The 17,759-nt window shown below is 35.8% G+C and overlaps 1 protein-coding gene across 2 annotated transcripts in view; it reads left to right on the top strand.

Moving 5' to 3' along the window:
- The first annotated feature begins 3,046 nt into the window (after window positions 1-3,046).
- rfx4 (regulatory factor X, 4) overlaps window positions 3,047-17,759 on the top strand; it is a 29,545-nt gene continuing 14,832 nt past the window's right edge. For both annotated transcript variants that reach the window (XM_066705414.1, XM_066705413.1), the window contains exons 1-8: window positions 3,047-3,388; window positions 6,619-6,705; window positions 8,555-8,615; window positions 11,630-11,753; window positions 14,740-14,801; window positions 16,019-16,232; window positions 16,743-16,820; window positions 17,105-17,268. In XM_066705414.1, the coding sequence (XP_066561511.1) occupies window positions 3,346-3,388; window positions 6,619-6,705; window positions 8,555-8,615; window positions 11,630-11,753; window positions 14,740-14,801; window positions 16,019-16,232; window positions 16,743-16,820; window positions 17,105-17,268 (833 nt within the window). In that variant the 5' untranslated portion in view covers window positions 3,047-3,345. The remainder of the gene's footprint in view (window positions 3,389-6,618; window positions 6,706-8,554; window positions 8,616-11,629; window positions 11,754-14,739; window positions 14,802-16,018; window positions 16,233-16,742; window positions 16,821-17,104; window positions 17,269-17,759) is intronic.

Below are 17,759 nucleotides of genomic sequence, written 5' to 3'. Positions count from 1 at the left end.
GCCAGCAAGGTCCCCCTGCTCAAGAAAGCACATGTACAGGCCCGTCTGAAGTTTGCCAATGAACATCTGAATGATTCAGAGGAGAACTGGGTGAAAGTGTTGTGGTCAGATGAGACCAAAATCAAGCTCTTTGGCATCAACTCAACTCGCCGTGTTTGGAGGAGGAGGAATGACCCCAAGAACACCATCCCCACCGTCAAACATGGAAGTGGAAACATTATGCTTTGGGGGTGTTTTTCTGCTAAGGGGACGGGACAACTGCACCGCATCAAAGGGATGATGGACGGGGCCATGTACCATCAAATCTTGGGTGAGAACCTCCTTCCCTGAGCCAGGGCATTGAAAATGGGTTGTGGATGGGTATTCCAGCATGACAATGACCCAAAACACACATCCAAGGCAACAAAGGAGTGGCTCAAGAAGAAGCACATTAAGGTCCTGGAGTGGCCTAGCCAGTCTCCAGACCTTAATCCCATAGAAAATCTGTGGAGGGAGCTGAAGGTTCGAGTTGCCAAACGTCAGCCTCGAAACCTTAATGACTTGGAGAGGATCTGCAAAGAGGAGTGGGACAAAATTCCTCCTGAGATGTGTGCAGACCTGGTGGCCAACTACAAGAAACGTCTGACCTCTGTGATTGCCAACAATGGTTTTGCCACCAAGTACTAAGTTGAAGGGGTCAAATACTTATTTCCCTCATTAACATGCAAATCAATTTATAACTTTTTTGAAATGCGTTTTTCTGGATTTATTTGTTGTTATTCTGTCTCTCACTGCTAAAATACACCTACCATTAAAATTATAGACTGATCATTTCTTTGTCAGTGGGCAAATGTACAAAATCAGCAGGGGATCAAATACTTTTTTCTCTCACTGTAAGAGCTCTACTACATTGCCATGCAGTGATGCAGATAGTTTTGTCTGCATTCTGTTTGTCCCTTAATGGTTGACTTTTTTTGTAAATGTGTTCTAAGCAAAATCGTACAAATACCGGATCTAGATTTGTAAATCACAAATGCTTCCTGCAGCTCACATGAATAGAAGTGATCCACCGTGCAATCGATGGATTTGGGAGTACAGAATTATCAGTTTACAGCAGAAACCATCACTGTTGTGTAATCATGATGGTCTATCATCTTGAGATGTACAAACAAGCTCCCAACCCAAGATCCCATGCCACTCCTGAAGCCACTGTTCAAAAGCTGTTTTCAGTTGTCACTGTGTCAGTTTTCAGTATGACACCTGTGTTATTATCAGTGTTGTTTATGGGAATTAACACGTGCTTTCAACTGAAATGCAGCTCAAGTTCCTATGACTAGATAGGTGTATTTCAAACATAATTGTCACACAATCACAATTGGCTTTTGGTTAGTGGGGTATGAGGCTGTCTCATTTCTTAGTAGAAGCTCTTTTTTCCTCAGGTCATTTCAATCTGTAAATTTAGCACGCCTTCTGTAGAAAGAAAAACAAATATTTATTACAAGACATAATATCCCAGACAAATCATAACCTTGTACCACTCAACTGTTGAAAAATGAAAAACTGTATTTAAAGGGAGGTTTGCATTAACTATGGATTAAAAACTAAAATTAAAAAAATCCTCTATCGAGTTTTGGAATTGTAAATTGTCATTGGCAAGGGGGTCAAAGTTCGGATTTGGTCCCGGCACATATCTAATGCCAATTAAATGGAAGAGTAAAGTATGTAAAACTTATTTTCCCATGATACTTTTGTCTTGCCACTTCTAGAAGCCTTCTCTGTTCTGTTCCACACCTCATCCCAAATCCATATAATTTAATTCCTCAAAGTGCATATCCCCTAAAATATACTCTAAATAAAGCGATTTATACCATTTGTATACAACTTCTTCCTTTCTCAAATATTTTCAATATTCCACATTTGTTCAAGGATCTTGGTTTTAAAGAATATACTTCATTATACAGTCATGAGCTTCACCATTAGGCATGTACAGTTATTTCTCCAGATCTTATTAATCTCTGGATGAAAATTATATTCATTAACTAACAAAGGTTAAATATAGAGGAAGCTAGCATTTTAGTGCTCTGGCATATACACAAATCAAACCAGAAACTAAAAAACATGTTGCTGCTGGGTGAATACCTTAAAATGATACCTCACCTTTGACCCCATCATCCTACACTTACTATCTGTGGTCATACATGTGTGAACTAAGATTGCCATGTGCTGTCAGCTCTGCCAGGCCTGCAGAGTTTCCTGCAAGAGAAAGTTTCTGCTGCTGTCCATGGTCAAAGAAATTCAGCTGTAATCCCCCTTTCTTTCTCCTTCTCTCCTGGAGCTCCATTCATATTCTAATCACAGCTTTCCCTTCCCTAAAAAACAGCCACTTTATCACAGTCTTCACAACTACAGGCTTTGCACTTTTACTTCCCTTTTGTAGCACGCAGTTTTTCAGGCGCTCTACAATAAACTTGCCTTGGAGAGAGAGAGGCGGAAAAAAGAGTACTTGTGATTAACAACTGGAAAATTGCTCCCAAATGTCCTTACTTCTCAGTTGTTCACTTTTAAAATATATTTGGAGTACCTTGTTCGTTCGATATTTGAGTTTAAAATGAACAAGCTATGGCCACCGTAGTAGAGCTGCCATGACATGTTTCTAGGATTCATGTGCATGCATAACTTTAATTGTTATTAATCATGATGTGTATTAAAAAGGTCAACTTACTTATAACGGTGTGCTGTGTTAAAATTCACACCACACTGGTGCAGAATACATTCCCTATGCCGGAATGGTCGTGGAATGCGGGCTAAGAAAGAGTTTATGAATATGGAACAATAATAAGTCATCCCAGGTCTTAAGCCAGTAAAAATGTGACCAACACTAAAACTGTTGTGGTCAATTTTCATTAAGGTCCCATAATGAGTAAAGAAGTGGTGTAGGGCTGTGGGGCTTTAAATAAGGGGAGGAAAGAAAAAAAACGTATTAAATGCTATAATGGAAGACGGGGAGGCCAAAGTGCTGGGATTGCGTAGATCTAAGCCCCTCTTTTACTGGGGAGGGAGCTTTTCTTATTCAAAACAGCATCACAATGGGCTTCACAGTGAGCCTTGCCACATCCCCATCTGACTAGCAGCCATTCATCAGACTGCCTGGCCTATCAATGACATTTCTCCCATCAGGGCTCCTATAAAATGATGCTTTTTCCCATGAAACATCAGCAAACATTTTGACGGGTCTGGCTTTTCCCCTGCTGGATTACTGGAGTCCCCCAGTCTCTCAGATCTGTACATCCACTACAACAACAACAAAAACAACAACAACAAAAAATACTTTTTTGGGGAGATTTGTATACTGTTGATGGGAAGAGCATGCATTGTGGGTTACTGGAGGAACCTGACATGGATTCCACAGGTTTGTGTAGCACTAACTGTCTTACATGAAAAGGATGATTGTGGTTGAATGTTTAGCAAAGCAAGCTGAATTTCAGTAATACTCAAGGGTCAGCTGTTGCAGCTACAATTAAAGTTTTTAGTCGTTTTTTTTTGGGGGGGGGGGTACTTTTTTAGGTTTTTAATTTAGATTTTACTAATATTACAATATGAAAAGCAGGTTAATATGATTAAAAGTGCAAAAGTACCACTTTGGTGTAACTGTATTGAATGTATATTAGAACAAGGCAGAGTTAAAGAAATGCGACTAGCAGATCAACAATGTATTTGAATGGCATTAGTCATTTGCGAAATCAATGTGTAAGGAAAATGCTTGACTTGCATGAAAAGAGGATTTCAACTTTGTGGGAATTTGCCACCGCGCTGAGAAATTGACAAATTATTTAATGAATAAATCAATGCGGGAAATGCATGTGCATGCTTTAAAATATGTAAGGTTTGCTTACTGAAATTAGGCCCCTATAGATAGACAATCTATACCCGCCATCGCTGTTTGCGGTGCACCTGCCCTAAACAACTTTTAAGCCATCACCCACTTCCCGAAGCAAACTCGCGTCTAAAAATACAGGATGATGCAACTGTTTGATTATTGAAGTTTCCCAGGTTAAACAATCCAAGCATGTGCGCACTTATTGCCAGAAAATAAAATAACACCTTATGTCTCAAGACAAAACCTGGTTAGCTAATTGTGTGAGAATTTTGTAAAAGAACAAACCACTATAATCCAAACAACGAAAGTGCTTTTCATCAATATATGTCTCACTATAATTATGTATTTATTTTCGCAGTAGTTTGCATATATATTATTTGAATATGTAGGTTACACTAAACACCCAGTGTACAATTAAATAGTGTTTTTATAGCTTACTATATTTAATTTGTTGCATTATTATTAGTATAATTATTAAACATGTAAATCAATAAAATGTATATTTGTTAAATGGTAAATGTTTAATGATATACATTCAGCCATATGGTCCAAAAGGGAGGTAAAATCAAAGAACACCTCCCGTTTCACTTACAAAATTGAATTTAATCCAATTACTTGTGGGTTCTAAATTAACTCTGAATATACCGGGGGATTAAATAAAACCGGAGTAAAGCACCTTCCGTAAAGTAAATAAGTAGATTAGAAATAAGATTATATATATACATATTATATATATATATATATATATTTTTTTTTTTAAAGGGAGATGCATTATTTTGGGATACAGAATGCACTATATATATATATATATATTTGTTTTCCTTACAGAATGACACATAGTAATTAGTATACTTATTGACAAATATTTTAATAGTTCGAGTGTATATGCGTTAGTAAGTAATTTTATTGTACAGCTGAATTTTAAAAACGTAAGAATGAATCTTATACTTAAGTAGTTTATACGCAATATTTGATTTATTGTCTGTAGCATAATTTTCTTTATGCCTTAAATGAATCACTGGCAATGTAACTAAAATAGATCATATAAAAATAATGATATTTGCGTTTTCTATATTTAATTACATATGCTTTGATAGAGTGTTACTATAAATAAAAGAATATCAAAACCAGATTTGAAATACAGTTGTTTTATGTGTTATTACCCACGTAGAACTAACGTTACAAAGAGCAATCATGTTTATTCATGCGACAAAACGTGTTAATTGAATATTCGATACTTTATTTTATTGTTAATTACAAAGTTAAGAAATTAAATAATTGTAATTAACGGTGCATATTTTCACGGAAGAAATGCAACAACGGTTTTACGAATAGGCTAAAAAAGGCTGGATTTAAATGTCCTTAAAAAACATAATGAAAATAACTTCTATGCATAGAATTGTAATACACCTGTTGATATATTGCAACTGTCCCGACTGCCCTTTCAAACGTTTTGTCTTTAGCTTTATCTTAAGCTTATTTTATATTATTTTAATTATTAATTACTACTACTACTACTACTACTACTACTACTACTTATAATATTAATTGATTTTAACTCCCGTCCTTGCAGTTACTTCCTTAAAGCTTTTTTAAAACACAAGAATAAGCAAATACATTTAATAAAGTAGGGTTCTTGTAGTTCATAAATTAGGCTCTATGATTTATGCTTAATTCAATAAATATATACCAAATAACTTAAATAATAAAGTGTGAACTAAATAATGCGCACGTGTTCCTCAATAGGCCCAAACTTTGAAGACTCGTGACCAGTTCTCACTACAGTGGCTGCATGTTTGCATTGAGTGGATTAGATGACATTTAGCTTATATATGTATACGAATGTTTCAATCTATTATATATAAGGTGTTGGCTATATGTAGGTCTATAGCCTATATGGATACATATGGCTACACAGCCTACAGTAGGCAGGTTTTAATGCGCCTTTAATATTATAATAATATTGTCTTGTTGATCCCACCGTTATTGCTTTCCGACCTCCCCGTAAACCCCGGTGATTTACACAGTACACAAGTGGTCAGAAATGCGTTGCTAAGCATGTTAAAACTTTGTCAGTCAGTGAATGAAAAAATGTCTAAAAACTTTTCCTTGCAACTTTCACCCTCTGATGTAACTGGAACAGGTTGTCATGCCAACTGCCATTCCTGGTAACTGCTGCTATAGTGACCGTTGTTACGGCCTATGCGGGAATCGAGATCTACAAGAATAAGCAAAATATTATGAGTTGCTGATTCTCCCTCTAGAAAGGACACCAGTTGCGCCATTTCTTAATAGAAATTAGAATTGAACAAAAGGAAGCTGTGTCGTGAAGCTGGTCTTGCAATGAGCAGGGACTCAATTGAGCATGTGTGTGCGCTTGTAAGTCTCCCAAAGAACAATAGAAGATTCCTGCAGTTTTAGGTGAAAACATTTTAAATAGAAACCCGGCTGAACAAAAGCCTGTGCCATCAATTGTTGTTTAAAGGCCCTGTCGCAAAACCTACATTTTTTTATTCAAGGTGTGCGGCTTGCTGGTGGTTTTAGTTTGCAATAACAGTAATAACAGTGAGGCTATATTATTTCTCTACATATTTGTTGCACAATTAATAAAAATGGTAATTCTTCCATTTTATATATATATATATATATATAAAGTAATAAAAATAGCAACTTCACCCAAAGGACTGACATCTGTCCAGACCACACACTTAACTCTCTAACTCTGTAGCACGTTTCCTGACACTTGTCTGCTGCTTTTACAGAGAGCTGGATTGAGAGATGTCTCAGCGAAAGTGAAAGTAAGCGGTACTCCAGTCAGACTTCCCTGGGGAACATGTCAAATGATGAAAGTAAGAAACAGTTGAGCACATCTTTCATATTGGAGTGACCAAAATAACTCCTTAATGTTCAGTGCAGTGAAGAGCCATAGATCTAAACTGGGGTCATAAAAAATACAGGAAGGAAGCAGAGAAAGAGAGATAATGACTGCTTTGTGACTCAGTACATGCCATATATTACTAATAAAGTTAACACAGGTTAGTCAATGTTCAAACTGGATACAAATTATTTCAAAACTAGTTACAAACTTGTTAAAGATACATTTAATTAAATGTCCCACTGGTACAAAATGGTTACACCATCACTTAGCTAGCCCATGTTCAATACCCACAAAATTGGACAATATTACTTTATTTTCTCTCTATTCATTCAGCCCTTTAAAATTCCTCTTGAATTCCTTTGTAATCAATATCTCCAATGTTTAGGAACTACCGAAACCTTTAAGTGTTTTTCTTTGAGTATTATTATTATTATTATTATTATTATTATTATTATTATTATTACAATTTGTTTTATATGTATTATAAATTCATATTCGCGCTTTCCAGAATTTGGTAAATAATGTAATATTTGTGTGAGTCAAGATTTGATATATATACACACACACACACACACACACACACACACACAGACACATACTTATATAATAGGTAAAAAACTAAAAACTGGACATAGTTATATAAAGAAATAAAAAGTTGCATAAGTATGGTTTTGACAATATATTAGTTAGTGTTGCATGCTTTAATTTGCATTCACGATAATAGTTTTTACAACTAACACACTTAAAAAAAAGTCTTATATTAACAGAAATGGATCTTTGCTATTTTCTTACAGTGTACATGGAACTGCTTCCCTTTGTAATATATCAAAATTAAATATGTTAATTGGACTAGAATTGCCCCAATACATGGTCATCTCCTCAATAATATGTCTGTTGTCATTATTGTTGTTGTTGTTATTATTATTATTATTATTATTATAATACATTAATGTACTATAAACCATGAATCAATTGCAACTAAAATTCAGTTTTCAATACCAAGTTTTACAGCTGATAAAAGCTTAGAACAAAAATCAACTACAAAGAAATCAAATGCTGTTTTATTCACAGTAAGAAGTAGCTCTAAATGCATTGCTTATCAATTCTTCAGTAGTCACCCTAGAGTGTCTATGATAGACTTGGAGTTAAATGCTACTGAATACCTGCTTCATGACTTATTGATTTAACTGGAATAGTATCAAGTCAACGATGTCATTTCTCTTTTGGAGACTGAATACTCAATAGACAATTCAAGATTTTAATACAGTAATATAATGATTATTAATATTATTATTGATCTAATAACATGTCCTCTATAGAGTACAAATTGAAGAGTTTTAGAAAAAGCTTAAAAAAATATGCACAGTGATTTATTAGCACTATCAATACTTACTCAGAAAGCCTTTACATGTTCTAAATATATCTGATTTCCCTCCAATGACTTCCTTTAATTAGGAGTATCTAAATGTTATTGCTATTAAAGAGAAAGCTGAGTTATAAAATGGATGCTATTCCATTCAGCGCTCCTAGAAAGCTACATAGTGAATATTTGTGATCCCCCAGTCAATTTAAAGAGTTTTGCATATGCCAGCACTTGCAGAGATCTAAGATGTGAACTGAAATTCAATCAAAATGTATGACAAAGGGAATGGACAGGTGCATTCAAAGAAAATAATTGACTATGTTGCCGTAGTAAGTTATATAATTATGTTAGTGATATCAGAATACTAATGGTGCCAGCTGTGCATCGTATTATAATTGTAAAATAATTTTTCAACACCACAACGGTACGTAAATCATGTGAATGTTTCTTGAAATAGATGAGGAAAAGGAAAACAACAGAGCTTCCAAACCACATTCCACACCAGCTACTCTACAATGGTAAGTTTACAGATGTCTTTTGGAGTAATAACTTGATTTTTAGTTAATGGCTCTTAATTTTACAGTCGTCTCAATGCTATATTTTGGGGGAAATAAAGGATTTGTTTTTCAGTCCATAATTTTACATATGAATGTGAAATTATATGTTTAAAAAGTTTTCTTTCCCACCCCCAGCAATATCAATAACATCACAAACAGCTTATTAAGCAAAGGCCAGATTCAATAATCAATGGGAAATAATATAGTTGTCAAAATGTATGTTATGTTAAATATGTATACAGTGTTGCAGTAACATTATTTTGTATTGATGGGATGTTATAATATTTCTGTGAGGACCTATAATAAGTCTTTGATTAATGTTGTATTGTTCAATGAAGTTGGTAGTCAAGCTCTTTATCGCTGTCACAGTTTTACAAAACTTAAATAGATATTATATAAATTACATTTTCATAAAGTTTAGTAATCTATAATAACAATAATAATAATTATTATTATTACTACTACATACACATGGTTTGAATGGATGAATGACAGGATGGTAGATATGAACTAACTTTCTTTTGCTGATGATATTGTACATTTATGACCAAATAAAGATTGCAAAAGGGCTAGGTGCTAGAAATAATAAGATACACACTGTGGCTGTGCCTATGTATCTAGTGGGACTGACGTACCAATTAGAAACCTAGCTTCACAGGCCTTAATAAGTGTGTCTGAAAGAGCTGGTGACACCAGTAAATTGTATCTGAGCCGATTGTGTTTCTTTGCAAGCCCACAAAGCATTACTCTACCTTTTATGAAGGCAAATTCCATGTGTGCCATTCCAGTTCTAATAACTGGGAAATTAGATGGCGTGAACCAGTGGTTACATTGCAATGCCTTCTGTTAGACAAAGGCTCAAAAGGCCACCTGTTGCCAATTAGTATTTATATGAAAGAATATTCCAGCAGGACACAGTTTACAGACAAAAGTTTGCACACCATCTAGCTCTTCAATGCAATATGCTTTCATTCACAATTGGCTTAATTTCTTCAAGGGACATTTGGATATGCAAAACACCTGTAGTTTTCAATCATACCAGGAGGTATTGTGTAAAGTACTTAAATTAAAAAACAACCAAAAAAATAATTAATTTGAATTTGAATGTGGAAACATAAGACAAAATTATAATAAATGATTGTAAATTGTTATAAATTATTCTCTTACGTTAGCTGTTTTTTAGTCATAGCTTTATTAGACCATTCTTGGAAATATTTTTATAAGCCTTCTACTTGAACCGTCTTTCCACTTTCCATCATAATTTCATTTTGTTTTTATGCAGGAGAAGTACTAATATATATGTTTTATAACTGATTTTAAACCAATATACATAAACATGATATAAGCTACTACATAAATATATACTACATACATATGATTTTGTTTAATCAGAGAAAATCAATGTCACTAATAAGATCAACAAACAATACCCATATACCTGAAATTTGAAAGTGATGCTGTTTATACAAGTTGGTTTTCTTATAGGTTAAAGGATTATTTTTGGTGTGTTTTTGTAGTGTTTGGTTAGTAAATTGTTTTACATGTTGTGTATTTTATATATTTAAAGCAAGATTTTACATGCAATAGATGTTTATCGTCTGTAAAATACAGGTTATATAACACTGACCAATATGGAATATGAAGCTGATAATTTATTTAGCATGTGTAAACAAACTAGCATTTCTACATGTGCATGTTAACGCTTCAATTTACAGGTTGGTAGACAGGCCACTTTGATTCAGCGGTTGTTGGGAGACTGTAGTTCGCTATTATGTCATGATTGATGGGGAATGTCAAACCAGTCAAACAGAACCCAGGGAAATCGGACTGAACCTATTATAATTTCTTATCTATAGCTGCCAACAAAGTTCACAAGGTTAAGATTAGACCTTGTACTGATCTGTACTAAACCCTTGACCTTATTTAAGTTCATTATTATTATTATTATTATTATTATTGTTATTATTATTATTATTATTATTATTATTATTCCATATGATTTGATTATTTCCTTATAATATGGTTAATGTATTTGGTGGGATGCCCTTAGCCAAGCTGAACTGCAAGGTTTACAATATTAAGATGTAATCAACTACAATGCTTTTTTTGCAACCTATATATATATATACTATACTGCATTACCATTGCAATGTATAATGTACATTTAATGTTGTTGTTTTTGTCATTTGGTCGGTGTTGTTCTTTTTTGTTTGTTGGTTTAATTTTGCTTTTTAATATGTAAACTTTAAATATTAGGCAGATATTTGGGTCATTTGGGATGATGCCTCTTTTCCTCCAATTGCTAAAGTTCAGAAGAGGTCTTAGCAATATAGAACAAGCATGTGAAAAACATCATACTTTCCTAAGCAGACACCAGAATATCCCATATGGATTTGAAAATGAGGGGCCTTCAACGAACCGTGTGTTGTATCAGTGTTTATGTGTTTGAAAGAAACTTCACTGTGGCAAAGCACCAAGACATGGTTTGAACAGTACCAGCTGGTTGTATATTGGTGTTAGTGTAATATCTTTATGTGAACAATGTGAACTCCAAGGAAAAGTCAACATCAGCAATTTCAAAAAGGAAAAGTAGAAACATGATAAACATAGGAAAAGTTCAGAAATCGCCTGCCCTGCAACATATTCATATGGTATGGGTGGATTAAAGAAAAAAACCAAAGCCTTGGCTGCTAGGAAACCCACCAATCTGAGAGCTTTGAATATAGGTCAGGAGAGATGCCAACAGCTCATCCAAAGCACCAAAAATTGTTGCAGAATGAAGCAGCTGATGATAGACACCTGGGAGAGGACATTCTAGTGGTTTCATATCCAAAATTTTAGTTTTATTTCTTTGCTCATTATATATATATATATATATATATATATATATAATACATTTTTCAAGCAATGACTTCAGTGTAAGCAGAAGGTGTTATGAGGTCATTGTCAAGCTGATAATGTGCTCTCTTTTGAAGGCTTGAAGAAAACTATGAGATTGCCGAGGGGGTGTGCATCCCTCGAAGCGCCTTGTACATGCATTACCTGGACTTCTGCGAGAAGAATGACACCCAGCCTGTTAACGCTGCAAGCTTCGGGAAGGTAAGACCTGAGAATTGCCCGAGTTAAATAATAGGCTACGATTGCTTGCTCTGCTGTTTGTGCCAGCTTTTACAAAGATAAAACGGGCATACATGGAATTCTTGTAAGTGGTTGGCAACATAAAGCTTCTTAGTCTGTTTATACGACTTGGCCTGAGCTGAACATCAATAAATAGGTTTTTTGGCAGTGAATATAATGCTCGGGTTTAGGTGAACCAGAATTAAAGAGCTCTTTGGCATGTCAATAAAATGTGGACTGAGAAAGCCTTGGCTTGGGAATTGTTTTAAGCATGTTAGGAAGCTTCAGTATGTGTATATTTTGTGATTTCTAACACACTTACAAGGTGTTAGTGTTTGGTCTTCAGAGAGCACAATCAAATGAATAAAATGACTTAATTTTATTTACTGTAATCCGTGGATAGCTAATTTGGGTATGCACCGACATAATATATTAAGACTTGTAAAATTGTATATATCACCTTGGATTGTGGTGTCTTTTAAATGGCTTCATAGAGTAGGAATCTCCCTAAACTAAAGATCTCTTAAGTAACACATTAATACACAAGGCCTACAGTCACCAATTAATACTGTTGCCAAACAGGCTATATTCCTTCTTCACAGAGGACACAATAACATAATCATACACTAACTTTAAAGTTACAAAACACTAGTAAAAGGAGAGGCACTCTCAACCAGCCACCAAGCAAAGACAAAATTGCTGCTAGTAATTAAACTGTTAAGTTCCCAATGAAGAAATTATAACACCAAATCTTAGATCTTTAGCTCTCATTGGTAAATGATTGTAGTTTGGTACTTTCTTTTGCTCAGTGAAACCTCAGCTTGGCAGGATAATTATATTAATGTGAAACTGATTAACCTTGGTATCATAATGATTATAGGGAACATTGTATGGCATAATTGTATAATTGCAATTAATCCAGTTGATTGAAGTGTGAATTATTTTTTTTACGCTTTGGTTGGGAATCGTCTATTTTGTAGGTACAATGAAAAGCTCCCAGTTTTGCAGAGTTTGGAGGCTGAAATATATCATGATTTTATTATTAAACACATATTCAAAATAATTACACACACAAACTCACACATATAATTAAACTAATACTATAAAAGGGGTTTAATATACAACATCAGATAAAAGTCTAGCTGTGGTGATGTTCATGTATGACTATAATATATAATATGTAGGCTATATGCTCAAAAGCCAGTTTCTTTAGAAGTGTGTTCTGCAAGTTAAGTGTCCTACTGGCCCACTCATATAGTGGAATATTTATTCTTCATAAAATAAATACCATCAGATTTTGGATTTGTGTACATATGTTCTGTAACCTTTCATTCCCTCTGGGACATCCTGCAACCATGTTGTGGCATGCAATCTGCTCTGTGGAGTGCTTGAAGATTGCTTTTCAGGAAGATTTAGATTTCTTGGAATGGGCGATAAAACAAAATGGCAGAAGTGGTAAACATGGCAGAAGGAAGTGCATGCCTTGTCTCTCATTATGCAACTATCATTTACAAACCACAGCACACACACACACAAAAATTGGAGTTCTTGTGTTAAAATCCTCAGCCTCCCCCTTAAAATAACTATATAGAACAGTCCTTATGGTGTTAATGAGAGGTCCCCTGAAGCACTCAAATCTAGGCCTAGTTATTCAGTATTTTTATGAATTCCACCCTATCGATAACAGTAACACTATTCCCATCAGATCCATTTCATCGCAGTTTTAGTCCCTCGCACCCTGCCCCAAATTTCCCCCATGAGCACCTGACTTCATCTCCACCTGCAGATGCAAGCTCGGCCAGCAGCCACTCAGAAAAGGCAATGCCGACGAGTGGCGAGGTGCCTTTTGAAATCCAGCTGGAGAGAGACAATATTAAATCATGCAAAGTGCAAATTCCAATACTACTGGGCTGAGCGCTGCTGTTCCTGTTCCCACAGCCCCATGAAGCTCCCCCCTCCCCACTTCAGTCTCCTGTCTGAGGATATTGAAAAAGAGAGGGGTTGGGATTAATGTCTAATTAAAGGGAATTTGGAAGGCCGAGATGTTGCGGAATGTTAGATCAGTAGCTGGAACAGCATGGGGTGTCTTTAGGAAAGCTTCATTGACTCAGGACAAAAAGCACGAGGGCTGCCTCCCCGTCTGCTCATTTATCAAACAGCCGGACAGAAACTTCACAGCTCTCTCCTTTTTTTATTTTAAACAATGGAAAGCTTGACTATATGCTAAAGTTTTGCACCAAGAATCGATGCAAGGAGACTCTGGGCAAGTGTATAGACATTTCTCCAAGGTGCCAAAGTTATACAGGGAAAAATAATATCCTTAAAATCTGCCTTAAAGAATCTGCTGACAAAGTTTCCCTCTGGAAGGGATTTATATTTGTTTAAGTGGGCAATTTTGTCAGTGGGTGTAACAACTAAAAATATATTTGTAATCACATACGAGGCCCTATACACACATAGATAACTTGCTGAAAAGCCTGATGGAATTCCACACACTTGCCTTTACATATATTATATTTCTTTAAATTTGCAACAAAATAGAGCATTTGTTTTTAATGACTAACATAACTAAGTGTGCTTTGCTTTGATCTGTAATTCTAGACTGTATTGCACTTTTATAATGCTCGTATGTTTTGTAAGTCGCCCTGGATAAGGGCGTCTGCTAATAAATAAATAATAATAATAATAATAATAATAATAATAATAATAAAATAGCTCATCATATACAGCTTCATTATACAAATGATGACATAACCACCATTTCCGTTTATGAAGCCCGTATTGACAAGTATACTGCTCAAAAAATTAAGGGAACACTTAACATTGATTTCTGAACTTGGAGTGTTCCCTTAATTTTTTTGAGCATTGTATTTCAATGTGCCTGCAATGAACAAGACATAACACGTCATTACCTCAGGAGAAAAATGCTAACCAAGTCATTATTTAACCGTTTTTGTTATTTATACAGATAATACGACAACAGTTCCCACAGTTAACAACAAGAAGACTAGGAACAAGAGGCCAGTCAAAGTAAGCATTACCCTTGCTCTTGCACTGCCTACTGTTACTGACTTACTATTTGGATCCCCCCCGGACTTGAGCAGTAATGGACAAAACAGAGGCCATTCCTGACAAGTAAAGAGGAATTGGTGCAATATTGTCTGTGTTTAAAGGAAACAAATTCATGTTGTATTCCTTAGCTGCATATTATATATATATATAAATACACACCGATCAGCCATAACATTATGACCAGTGTCAGTGGGTGGGATATATTAGGCAGCAAGTGAACATTTTGTCCTCAAACTTGATGTGTTAGAAGCAGGAAAAACGGGCAAGCGTAAGGATCTGAGTGACTTTGACAAGGGCCAAATTGTGATGGCTAGATGACTGGGTCAGAGCATTTCCAAAACTGCAGCTCTTGTGGGGTGTTCCCAGTCTGCAGTGGTCAGTACCTATCAAAAGTGGTCCAAGGAAGGAAAAGTGGTGAACCAGTGACAGGGTCATGGGCGGCCAAGGCTCACTGATGCATGTGGGGAGCGAAGGCTGGCCTGTGTGGTCCGATCCAACAGACGAGCTACTGTAGCTCAAATTGCTGAAAAAGTGAATGCTGGTTCTTATAGAAAGGTTTCAGAACACACAGTGCATCGCAGTTTGTTGTGTATGGGGCTGTGTAGCCGCAGCCCATGCTGGCCCCTGTCCACTGCCGAAAGTGCCTACAATGGGCACGTGAGCATCAGAACTGGACCACGGAGCAATGGAAGAAGGTGGCCTGGTCTGATGAATCATGAGTTCAGGGTGTTGACTTGGCCTCCAAATTCCCCAGATCTCAATCCAATTGAGCATCTGTGGGATGTGCTGGACAAACAAGTCTGATCCATGGAGACCCCACCTCGCAACTTACAGGACTTAAAGGATCTGCTGCTAATGTCTTGGTGCCAGATACCACAACACACCTTCAGAGCTCTAGTGGAGTCCATTCCTCGACGGGTCAGGGTTGTTTTGGTGGCAAAAGGGGGACCTACACAACATTAAGCAGGTGGTCATAATGTTATGGCTGATCGGTGTATATATATATATATATATATATTAATTTGATGTTCTGAAATATTACACACTTCATGGGAGATTCATGAAGAGGGCTTTTCATTATGTTTTACTTAATAATTATAAGTACATTATAATTATATAATATTATCCAGAAGTCTAAAATGAATGTCTCCCTGTTTTCCTCATGCATGGATTAGGTACCATTACTACGGGATCGCAGTGAAGGAGAGCTCCCAGTACTATGACGTTATGTACTCCAAGAAAGGGGCAGCTTGGGTAAACGAGACAGGAAAGAAGGAGGTCACTAAGCAGACAGTGGCATATTCACCACGCTCCAAACTGGGGACGCTTCTGCCAGAGTTTCCAAATGTCAAAGATCTAAATCTGCCAGCGAGTCTGCCAGAAGAGAAGGTAAACAGACTCTTAAATACCCAGCTGGCCTCTCTTCCTTTATTCCTTCTCTTCTGTGCAGGAGCCCAACTGTGTAAGATTTAGCTGCAGAATTTCTTAATTTATGCACAAATGCCATTCACCCCCTTTTTATACTTCAGTGTAGGGCAAATTACTGTGAGTGAGGATTTTTCTTTCTTTCTTTCTTTCTTTCTTTCTTTCTTTCTTTCTCTCTTTTCTACTTTATAAGTCATTGTAACACTCCCTTTATGTCATATGCATAGTGGCATTGAATTATGAATTTGTATGATTGATTAATTTGATATTTGGAATTTTCTTTTCACATTATAATTTGATTAATTTTGATTAAACTTCAGTACAATTCAGTTACATGTTTTATAAAATGTAACTACCGTGTGTGTGAAACTTTAGCATAACAAAACTGAAGCAAATGTTCTGTTTGAAATAAGTTATATCATAGAATGACATCATTTTCAAATAACATGAGAAAATTGTCCCTTTTTTGTGCAGGTTTCCACATTCATTATGATGTATAGAACTCACTGTCAAAGGATTCTTGATACTGTAATACGAGCAAATTTTGATGAGGTACGTCTTTTCTGTCATGTTGCATGACCCCTGTGTGACTGAATTGCACAGAGGTGTTGTTATTGTTATTTGTTAATCTGAGGAACATCAGCTAACTATAGCTATAGTTAAAACTAAAATACATATTGTTAAAAAGAGAAAGCAACTCACGACATGATTTGCTAAGCATACCAACTGAAGCATCCTGTGTTTCCTTTTGGATTTTAGTCCTGCAATATATATATTTTGTGTGCCTCCTTGTGTGAGCTCCATTTCCTCCATTTTTATTTTTTATTTTGTTGCAGGTACAAAGTTTTCTGCTGCACTTTTGGCAAGGAATGCCACCGCACATGCTGCCAGTCTTGGGCTCGTCCACAGTGGTGAATATAGTTGGCGTTTGTGACTCTATACTTTACAAGGCCATTTCTGGAGTTCTTATGCCGACTGTTTTACAAGCCCTACCAGACAGGTTGGTTATCTTCCAGCTCACTGTTGAGCCAAGTCTGTCATTTGGCCTTTTAAGGCAGAAATGAATAGCCATCAATTTTGAGTAGCAGTACTAAGTTCGTCCGTACTTATTTAATTGCATTGGTTTACAGAACAGAATACAAACAGTTTCATTAATCGCATTGTTTAAACGATAATTGAGGAGGATTTGAACACAAAATGTGGGGGTTTTCTCCCCTCTGCTGCACCGCATTAGTTACACTTGAAATACAAGCAAATGTATAGTTTAAATATGACATCACATGTAAGCATGTATCAGTGTGAAATATTTCAATGTGCGCGTAATTAGTTTCAATCTGAAATATTAAGCGGTTTGTATATAAATATGTATAATTGTAAACTAAATACTTTGTAATACGGATACTCTATTACCGACATTCAGTTTAATCTAGACTGCTAAATGTAGTATTTCTGTTTAGTTTAGAAGAACTGACTATATTTCGTTAGTATGGG

The sequence above is a fragment of the Amia ocellicauda genome, chromosome 5, assembly GCF_036373705.1.
Source record: "Amia ocellicauda isolate fAmiCal2 chromosome 5, fAmiCal2.hap1, whole genome shotgun sequence".
Classification (NCBI taxonomy): Eukaryota; Metazoa; Chordata; class Actinopteri; order Amiiformes; family Amiidae; genus Amia; species Amia ocellicauda.
The sequence above is the reverse complement of the archived record's forward strand: the minus strand, read 5'-3'. Positions and strand labels throughout refer to the sequence as shown.